This window comes from Pleuronectes platessa, chromosome 1, assembly GCF_947347685.1.
Source record: "Pleuronectes platessa chromosome 1, fPlePla1.1, whole genome shotgun sequence".
Classification (NCBI taxonomy): Eukaryota; Metazoa; Chordata; class Actinopteri; order Pleuronectiformes; family Pleuronectidae; genus Pleuronectes; species Pleuronectes platessa.
In genome coordinates, this window is record NC_070626.1 from 28487457 (window position 1) to 28498601 (window position 11145).

The window sequence follows — 11145 nt, forward strand, 5'->3', positions numbered from 1 at the left end:
GGTAAGTAGCTAGGTAAGTAACTAGGTAGGTAGGTAGTAGCTAGGTAGGTAGATAAATGGGTAGGTAGGTAGGTAAGCAGCTAGGTAGGTAGTTAGGTGGGTAAGTGGGTAAGTAGGTTGGCAAGTAGCTAGGTAGGTAGATACATGGGTAAGTAGGTAGGAAAGTAGCTAGTTAAGTAAGCAGGTAGGTAGGTAGGTAAGTGGGTAAGTAAGTAGATAGGTAAGTAGGTAAGTAGCTAGGTAGGTAGGTAGGTAGGTAAGTGGGTAAGTAAGTAGATAGGTAAGTGGGTAAGTAGCTAGGTAAGTAGCTAGGTAAGTAACTAGGTAGGTAGGTAGTAGCTAGGTAGGTAGATAAATGGGTAAGTAGGTAGGTAAGTAGCTAGTTAAGTAGGTATGTAGGTAAGTGGGCATGTAAGTAGGTAAGTAAGTAGGTAGGTAGGTAGGTAGGTAGGTAGGTAGGTAGGTAGGTAAGCAGCTAGGTAGGTAGGTAAGTGGGTTAGTAGGTTGGCAAGTAGCTAGGTAAGTAGATAAATGGGTAAGTAGGTAGGTAAGTAGCTAGTTAAGTAAGTAGGTAGGTAGGTAAGTGGGTTAGTAGGTTGGCAAGTAGCTAGGTAAGTAGATAAATGGGTAAGTAGGTAGGTAAGTAGCTAGTTAAGTAAGTAGGTAGGTAGGTAAGTGGGTAAGTAAGTAAGTAGCTAAGTAGGTTTATTGATCCCTATTTCTGTATTTTGGGATGATTGGAGATGTGTCATCCATCTTTATACAGTCTGTCCTCAAGACCACAGACAATGTCGGACAGCAGACGGGCTGAAAGGTTTTACCAGGTTTCAAGTCTCAGAGCAGAAAACCCCTTTTCCCTGAGAAGTCGCAGCCTGTTTTGCTGAACGAAAAAATCGAATCAGTGTTTATATGAGTGAATACAAAACACATCAAAGCTGCGTTCTTACCAGTCTAACACGTACTGCATATTAATGTTCTGTGAAATGGTAATTACCGTTCTATTTATTTTTCTCCCTTTCATTGCCCATTGACAAAGAATACATTATTTTGTGACAGCCGTCTTTTGCATTAATTGAGCAAAGTGCTCATCATTGTTTCCTCAGAATTTCTCAGAAACAGGAAATTGTGTTTTTACACCAGTGGACGTTGCTCACTGGTCGTCTTCTTTCAAATGAGAGCGATGTCACCAGAACGTGGGCGAAGTAATTATAAAGCAAAGAGGAATGAAAAGGGTTGGATGAGTATTATTTTTATGTCTCAAATTATATCTGTATTAAATCACTATAATTCAATAACATGTACATATTTCTGTTTTATGTCTCCAAAGTTTCATACCGGTTAATAAGTGATTGAGACTTTGACAGTTTTTCTGTGGCCAGGGAACAAACAGCTGGATCAGGTGGGATTCACTGAGGGAAGCTTGATGAAGTGGAAGTCATCGACTGTGTTGGTGAGTTATGCTTTTCTAACTTATTTGTGGTTTTCATATCACTTATAATCTGTCAACACGATTTAAATGTACAATACGGACCTCAATCAAAAACTCAACAAAAGTCAACACAAATTTTAATGAAAAGTCATTATACAATATACAACTTTGAGCATCTTGTCCATTTGACTGCCGAATATGTTTTTCTTCCATATATTACATTATGTATTTCAGTCTGTTCTTAAAGAAAATTCCTCTTCTAAGTATTTTGTGTAGAATTGTATTTTGCCTCTGCAGCAGGTGCAGTCGTGGCTGGAGGCATTTTGTTTTCATGTCGTCCTTCCTGCGTATCTCACGAACGCCTTCAGGAAGTTTCTCCAAGTTTGGCACAAACGTTCACTTGGACTCAAGGACACAGTCATTGGATCCTGGAGGCTGAAGGTAAAAAGGCGCCTGGAGCATCCGTCCCATTCCTGTTAATGTTTTATAACGGGAACGCCTGAAGGTAAAATTCATAACTTACGTCACAAGAGTCCATGAACTCATCGGAAACAACTCAAGAATCATTTTACAATAAAATACAAATTAAATACAATCTATTAAATTCCCTTAAAGTCTTCATTACATATTTGTTAATGCTCTTGACTGAGATGGATGTGAACTTCAACTTGAAAAAGTGGAAGAGGAATAAAACTGTGAGGCGATTCAATCTGTGTCTGAGATGATGAATTGAACGATGCTTCATTCTGGTGAATAGTTCCAGAGTTTGCTTCAAATATTAAAGTTTGATATGACAAGATGTATGAGGAGGCAGAGAGGGCAGCATCACTAGCGCTCTGTAGACCACGAAGATCACAACATGCACTTCAGTGTCGCTCGAGTACACTTCGATTTGATATCTGGTAAAAACATGTGAAACTCACCATGGCTGCAGCAGTGAAAACAGCGTGGAGGCTGTTTACGCTACATGCATCAAAATATTCTGCAACTCATTGGAAGGAAAGGACCTTGCCTCCAGGGGCAGCGGCTTCCATCAGAATTTCAATCTAAGACAAAGTGGATAATAATATAAATCAGACATAACGCGGCGCTTGAAAGCTCAAATCTGAAACAGAAAGTAGACCCTGACCCGGACCCTGAAGATCTATTTAGCTTTTTCTCCTTGACATTAAAAGGATGGAGGTAAAAGACAGATTGGCCGGAGTGAAGGGAGAGAAGGGAGTAAGGAAAGTGCTGATATTTGTAAAAACAAAAGTAGAGATTGACTGTAATGACATCAAATCTCAAATAGACGTTGGACAGGATCAAAAACTGTCTGCTCAGCAGGTAGAGAGATGTTAGACAGACAGGTCGGATCTTTTTTATCTAATTTTACTTTATTGTTTTCATGGTCGAGGCAAGAAACTGAAGTTGAAAAAAAAGCTGAAAAAAAAAAGTTGTATTAACACATTAATAAAACTCAATGTTTGTGGTCTCGTAGTATACTGTGGAATAACTTTTGTTAGTAATGACACTTTTTGACTACGCAGCAACAGACAAAAGAAGTAAAGTATCACCTCTTTTAGTCTGAGTGTTTCCATCTGTTGATAGATAGAAGTCGTTGGAGGAAACAAACACATGTAAACACCGGGGGAGTGAGACATTAGTATTTGTAAACAGTTTGCTGGAAACGAGAGTCAAGTCACTAACGAGTTGTAGAGAATCACAGGAGATTCCTACAAGTCTAAAATTATCTGTGACTGATGTCCGACCACTCGTCAGCTGAACCCTGGTCCCGGTCGGTGCTCAGGTTTTAAATATCCGCCCTAAGAAATATTATTTTGGACCCAGCTCTGCTTCCCACCACATGTAGAATTGATGGGAGCGTAGAGCAGCTCCTCCATAACGTCCCCCCCCCCCACCCCACCTCATTAAAAACATTTACTCTCTCAGCGCATTAGCAGGCTGAGCTAGTAGAGCTGTGCATACCAGAGCAGATGAAGTGGGCGATCTCAACACACTCTGTGCCCTGTAAAGATGTCCGCAGTCGTTCATGTGTGTTTCAGCTCAGTTCACATACATCACTCATAAACTCCACCTCCTCCATGTTAGTGGACTGCTCCTGAGAAGACTCTGGTTCCATATGATGTCTGCCTGATGAGATAGTGGGGAAGCATCGTCCACTTTTATTTAGAGCCTATGTCTTTAATGCTGGAGACTATCACCTTCTTTTCAGGGCCATTTCTTATTGTATAAATGTTTAGTTAAGCTCATTGCATTACAACAGGTTTCTTGTGGAGCTCTGTTACCAAGTCAGGGTAAAAAAATACTGTGTTCCAACAATCAGTGAATCCGAGGCAGTGAAGTGAAGATGTTTCTTAAAGGAAAGCTTGACCACCTTTCTCTTCCTGTATCACTTTGGCCTCTGGCAGCTTTGAGATTTAGTTGCAGCATCTGCAGGATCCGCCATGGGTCTCAGCATCCTGGCGATGGGGGGGGGGGGCATTTTTGTTTGCCTCTCAGCACGACGCCCACTGGACCTGGAGGAGGCTCTCAAACTTTCAAAAAAGATGGATTAGGGGGCGTTAAAATAGAGCTGTGCACCTGTCACCTAACATTTTCCAGCGTGGACGACCCTGGAACCAGGGACTGAACCAAATGTCACGTGAGGGAGGAAGCTGAGAGCACAAAGCCAAAGCTGCCATAACGCTGAAGAGTGATGTTACACGTCTATGATACAAAAACTTTTAAAATTATTTTTCTTCCTCTTCTTTCTGTGTGAATTTGGCCGAAGAAGTGTTTTTTATAAATGTGTGTTTATTCACCCGTGTTTATTCTACAGCTGCTGAGACGCTGATGTCCAAACTCCGTGTCTATCACCTTCCTCCTCTTCCTTCTCTTTCTCCTGCTGCTCTCGTTCATTAAGTGAAATAATTTACTTTTGGCATCAGCGCTAATATGTTTCCTCAATTTAAAAACATCGACTCAGTTTCTCAGTTTGAGCCTTTCGGGGGTAATTTGCATCCACTTTGCATTGGCACTTTGAAAATCAGCTGCAGGTGTAAATACGTCCTTTTCATCATCGTTTCACAGTAATGTGATTAAATGCAATAAAACAGTTTTGCAAAAATAGTTAAACCTGCAACGATTAGTCAGTTAAGTCGATCGAGGGAAAATTAAACACCCAACGACCCGGATAATGAATCAGTATTTCATCCTAAATCACTTTTCATTACAACTAATGAGAGATTCTTTGACTAAAGGGGCAGTTAATACAGCATTTTGGATTATTATTGTTTCTTTAGACATTAGATGTTATCACCTGACACACTGGGACACTATAACGGGCTATATTATATTTCTGTGATGTTTTTAGATCAATGTTTTCTAAATTACACGAAGGAACACTCAGCTACATAATGAGAATTACTGTTACTTGAAGCCCTGATGATTCTACACGAGACGTGTTTATATAAAAACGTTTTTCTGGCTGGTAACCTTATACAGTGGATCTTTCAGAAATAAAATAAGAATTAAATGAAACATAAAAATGAAACATGTATTGTACGACTCATGTAAAAGGATTCACAGTCCACTAGGTCACCTGGATCCATGTCCGGAGGTTTGAGAGGGAGGTTCGGATCCTTTAGTTCACATCTTCCTTCTTCTCTCTTTCCCGCTTTCACTCTCAACTCCGTCCAATCAACAAAGACTTAAACGCACAAAAACAATTCCTACCCTTGGCCACAGAATATCGTTAAAAAAAAGAAAGAAGAAGGATGGATTTGCAGTTTGAAGGACAAAGAGTTGAGGCCGTATCGTCTCTTCCGAAACAATTTCACAAAGTCAACTTTCAAAATGATGTGATGAATAATTGGTCTGTGAAAGAACACCGGTTTCTCCCCGACCTCACACGTGTCGGCGGCTCATTAGCAACCTCCCCTCGCCGTGTTGGACGTGTAATTAACATTCAGCAGGTGTAGACCACGGCCCCTGCGCCGCGCGACCTTTCTCCCTCTGTTGATCACAAACATGCTCACTCATTTCTTTCCCACAAATAACCATTTATTCTGCACACATTTACTGAAAATTACAGTTTATTGAAAGGACACAGAAAGGTCAGATAACACGGATACATGTAGCTAGGAGTTACTACTCAGTGCATGGCACATTCTCAGGGAGACGACCCATTGTGAGTCTTTGGCTCTTTGCCTCTGGAGTGTTGAAGGCAGGAAGAGTGCTGAAATATTAAACCTTGAACAGTTGGCCAGCCAACTTGAGCCTCTATATTTCAAAATGTGGAGGAGTAAATTAACCGTGCTACAATGAGTGACAAACAATAGTCTAAGTTGGGTAGTAGTAGTAGTAGTAGTAGAAGTTATAGTAGTAGGGGTATCTCTTATTTGTCAATTGGTTTATACTTATCACAGGATACAGTGTCAGACCTCACCAGTGCAAAGGGATTTTTCTAGAAAGATCACACATTTAGAAAGCAGTGTCCTCACTCAGAAGAAAACTCAGATGAGTAAACAACAAATGAACAATCATGAAACAAGTTACCAGTGCCATTGCTACCTTTTTAAAAAGAAGTTCTAGAATGCATGCCGTTTTTTACCATGGAGGATTTTCAGATGACGGTTCGAAGTTTGACAATTCCAGTGTCTCAGCTTTTTGCAAACAATGCTGATATGCGCATATGTAGCTGTCGAGTGTGTGTGTGTGTGTGTCTCTGTGTGTGTGCGTGTTTAAAATGTGTCAGTATGTGTGTGTGTGTGTGGGCGCACATTGTCTTTTGTGAGAGTGCGCAAAAGTGTGTGCTCTTAGAAAGATCCTTCAGGCAACAGGAGCTCCGCGGTTCGGGGACACGTCGTCCGCTCAGTCGTCTTTATGTGGCTTCGTCTTTTTGCTGCTGCTGCCTCCCTCCGCCTCCTCGCTGGCGTCTGAGCGCTTCGTGTTGATTTTCCCGGTCTCTGCTTGGCTCCTTTGCTGTGGGGGGGGGTTCAGAAGATACAGATTTATAATGAGGAAGAGTGACAGCGTGATGTTCCTCAGTATAGACAATGTGCTGGTCTGTAGTCTGAGAAGGAAATACCTGAGGGATACAGATGAAGTAGAAAAACCTATATTTTTTTTAATTTAAAGTTAGAACTGCTGTAGTGCTTCTACTGCTGTTACAACACGACGACTGGGGTTAGAGTCAGAGTTTGTTTCACATAAGTTATAAAGTTTGAGGAGCAACTTAGAGGCTCATTTAAACTCAATGTTATTTACGTTTATAGAAACTAACTACTTGTCTTCTGAAAGCTAATGGTCAAAAGAGGCGAAAAGGAGCAGTACCACTGTAAATCATGGGGGGGGGGGGTTAGTGTAGCCCATATCTCAGGGGAGATGACAATAGGACACAAGGGAGAAATTTAAATATTGACAAAACACTTTGAGGAGATTATCACCACATTTGTTTTATGTGGATGTGATGTAGGCCGGCAGCGATGAGTACTTTGTTTATGGAAGTTTATATTTCCGTATGTTATGGAAGCATAAATAAGTCTCAACACACGGTTGCAGCTTGAAAAATGCACCTTCACAAATTCACAATGTGCACTCTGGGTGGGGAGGGGGGGTGGGGAGGGGGGGTAACCACAGTGAGGCTCTGATGTGGGGGCGTTCAGTACAAATAATATTTTCCAGAATATCCTTGATTTTATTTGGGGAAACCCCCCCCCCCAAAACAAACGATTGTTGTAATGAGCAACACAAACATGACTGTGATCAAATGCAGATACATGTAATTTAACTGTAATTTGAAAAGTGTGTTTTAAATGAGTCTTTAAAACTGAAGATGAATGGTGAACACAGCCGGTGTGTTCTAACGCTCGAGGTGATTGAGACTGTGAAGGGAGCGGTGCCGGTGGATTGAGGCGCGGCTCAGGGATCCAGATGCTTTTCATTTCAGCTCCGGAGAAAATGAGAACAGAGCTTTGAAAATAAATGTAATTAAGTACCTGGTGAGATGGAAAAGGAGCAATTCCGAGCGTTTTGAAGACCGACACTGACAGCAGCCTGTTTACAGTTGAGTGTGTGTGTGTGTTTGCGGGGGTATGTGCGATATGTGTCATTCTCCTGCTGTTCTCACAAATTCCTGCTAACATTTGAAAAAGAAAATGATCGGGCACCACTGTTTTTCATAAATGGAACCCAATCTTCTTCTGCATTTTGAATAGTTTCAGCCATTTGAGCAGTGGCATGTTTAAGAAGTGTTCCCTGGCACTAGGAACCAATTCCCAGGTCATTCAGCTCCATTGTTCCTTTTTAATAAAATACCAACTGTACCATATGAGATTCAGAGTCTCTGTGAATTCTCCTCCATCTGCACACAAGCTCTGTCTCTCTCTTTGTGACCTTGGTTGCAGTTCACCTTGTGGGTTTGGGATTTTACCTTTTTCCGGTGTTTGTATCTTGTTTATAACCAGAAAAAGATCACTTAAGAACATCCTGAAGTTTGTGTGCAGGGGAGGATGTTCTGGATAAACTTTGCCAGTGTCTGCAGTCAAGTTAAACAAAAACATCATGTCACTGTGAACAACAACTTAAGGCGCATTCATTCTCAGGAGCAGACGGAACCTTTTTGCTATGCTCTTGTATTTCGTCTGTATTTTTGTGAGTTTTTTAAAAGCTCACAGACACGCACAGACAAAACAAAGCAGTACCAGTGGAAACCATAGGGGGGCAGTGCAGTCAATTGTTAAAGCAAGATGCCGATAGGATACAGCGACGTGGAGACTCCAGATCTCTAACTTGGTGTTTTCCATTGTTGCATTACACAGCTGTGTGCAGAGCTGCTTGCCACATGGTTGCTCATGCTATCACACCATCTTCCATAAAGTTGTTAACGACCATGTAGACAGTCCGACCTCATAGTTTAATCTGCAGTTGTGTGCGTAAGGACTTTCTCTTCGAGCCTTAGAAAGGAGCCTTTATATATTTTCACTTTCACGCTATACACATACAACACACTTGATTTTGAGTCATGTTGTCACAGGCATAGTTTGTTGTAGAACGGACATTGTTTGCTCTATAGATGAGATTTGGTAGAAGGTAAGAATCCTTCCTCCACTGCCCTCTTTTATTTCGGGCGCTCGTCAACCACCTAATTAACCGACTGTCACACGGAGCAGATTCTATTCCTCTTGGAATATGTTGGCTACAAAAACAAGTGGAGCCCATATGAAACATTTTCCTTTTTTAACCACAAAAAACTGCATATCTGACTCACATCGGCCCCTTTGTGATTCTTGCACATCATCCGGTGTGCACTTCCACTTTCACAGTTTTAATGAATTCAGGAATGTCAGGGACGAACAATACCGATGCCACCGAGCTCCACAGATCTGCTCCGATGTTTGAGAATGTCAGAGTTTCCTGAATCACATTATATTTCTAACCCGAGAAGAAACGGGGGAAACCAAACTTTCCCTCTCAGAGATTCTTAATGATGTACTCTTACATTCCCCTAGGGGTCCGCGGAGGTACTGCAGGGGGGGGGGGGGGGTCGCGAAATTGTTGGTTGATTAAACAATTTTTTATATTTTTAAAAATTACATTTTTTTTTCCAAATTTAAATGTTATTAAATACACATTAACGTGAATCCAACATATTGTAGCCAATGGATAAATTGATGAAGAGAACATCTTCTTTCATTCAGCGACAAACAATAATCAAAACATGAATATATGAACCTGTGTATTATTTGGATAGCTTAGTATTGAATGCACAATAACAGGGTAGCTATGTTTATACATGGCACTAGGCCTAGTTTAATATATAACAAAAAAATGTAACTAAACTTATATATATAGTAGGGGGTCCCTGCCCCATCTCTCCATCAGCTTGGGGTCCTTGGCCTGAAACACGTTGAAGACCTCTGCATTAGAGTGTAACGTGAGACGGGTTGGTTTTACATACTGTGGTTTTTAAAGCGTACACAAACTGGACCAGCGTTATTATCTCCATGTTGTTGACAGAACAGTAAATGTGGCTGAAAACCCCAGTGGGTGTGAGGCAGGTCTGTCAGGTTGTCAATGTTCAGGCCACATCGATACCAGCCTCTCCTGATGAGTCTGCCGTACGAGACCCAGTCAATACTGCTGCTTATTCTACAATATATCTCAGAGAGAAAAGTGCAGATGTTGCTCTGTTTTCCTTTTAAATCTTTCCGTGTCGAACAAAGAACACACCGAGCACAGGAGCAGCCCCTCTATCCGGGGGATGCCTCTCAGGTTCCCGCTCTCACGATACTGTATAATGAAGGGGGGGGGCAGTGACAGGAATAACGGCCACTTTAATGCAGATTGATCCACAGAGACTGGAATGCAAATCGTTACTAATCAAAGTGTTTACTACACCATGAATGGCAAGTGCTGCGTACCGGGAGGGAGAGATGATGCAGATCCATTGGGGCAACAAAATGTGAAAACATGTTAAAATTATAAAGATAGAAATGGTTTTAATTAGAGGTGAGAACACTTTTGCTTGACTGACACTCGAGAAGTCACCTTTTCGTCATTTTTGTGATATTTTCAATTAAAAAAACTGTCAAATATACATTGTTCACTCTCAGATTTGTGTCTATTAATGAATTCTGTGCTTGTCTTTCATTCTGTGATGAAACAAAATGGCTCAAATCCTCCAGGGACAATATTTCAACTTCAGTAAAATGTGATGTTGAGCGTTTTCACTACATTAATCCTGAAAGAGAATTATTTTGTTCTGCTTGGAATCAGTGACACAATCCAACTGTTGTTTTACATAAAACGTCCTTGTCTTTCTCTCTCTCTCTCTCTCTCTCTCTCTCTCTCTCTCTCTCCTCCCATTCGTCGATCTCGTTTGGAACATTCTCGTCTTCTTGTGCAAATAGTGTCCGTGTCTAAAAATGGATCCCTGCCACTTGGAATGCAAGGCATCCCCTCAGTTAGACAGTATCGCGCCGGAATGAGATGCATTGTTTTGTCTGTAACCATCTGCCGCTGCCAAACAGGTGTGACTCAATTCAATAATATGATGGGGGGGGGGCGGTTGTGCGTGGGCTCTGGCGGGGGCAGTGGATATTAGATTGTAGAAGAACGGTCGACTTCTTTAAGGAATGTGATGCAGACGTTGTGTGTCCTTTCACGTCGTGTTGTGTTGGTGAAGACTTTTATCATTTTGTTACCCTTCGCACACACAGAGCTTTCCTACAGCCTGACACACACACACACACACACACACACACACACAGTAAGAACAGTGTGTTTATGCTGAGTTCTGCCGGCCTGCTGAAGTCGGTAAAAACTTTAGGGATGTTTGTACAGGCCACTGCCTCGGGTGTGATTTCTCCCTCTGCTGTCACTGGTCAGTCAGACTGTGACAGATCGTTACTTTGAGTGACAGCTGGGGACAGAGTGATGCACACACCCACAGCTCGACAGTGACGAAATGGCACAAAACACAGAGTTCGAGATCTGATCGTGTCGTTATGAAACTGTGGTGGGAAAAATGAGAAACACTGCAGTGATGTGATGTCACAATGGAATCAGAAAATGACATCATGCATTGCTAAAAATATGTATTTCTCAAGGTATCGCTGCATCCTATAGGACAATAGACACCACTTAAGTATTTGGTAGGAATTATGCCACTATGACATCATGGTGAAGTCAGAAAATTATGTCTTATAGTCGGTGATGCAACATTTGAAACC

The 11145-nt window shown here is 41.6% G+C and overlaps 1 protein-coding gene across 1 annotated transcript in view; it reads right to left on the reverse strand.

Annotated features, from left to right (window-relative positions):
• Window positions 1-5487: 5487 nt before the first annotated feature.
• luzp2 (leucine zipper protein 2) overlaps window positions 5488-11145 on the reverse strand; it is a 144026-nt gene continuing 138368 nt past the window's right edge. Inside the window, exon 12 of the mRNA XM_053422666.1 lies at window positions 5488-6394. Coding sequence (XP_053278641.1) covers window positions 6284-6394 — 111 coding nt within the window. The 3' untranslated portion in view covers window positions 5488-6283. The remainder of the gene's footprint in view (window positions 6395-11145) is intronic.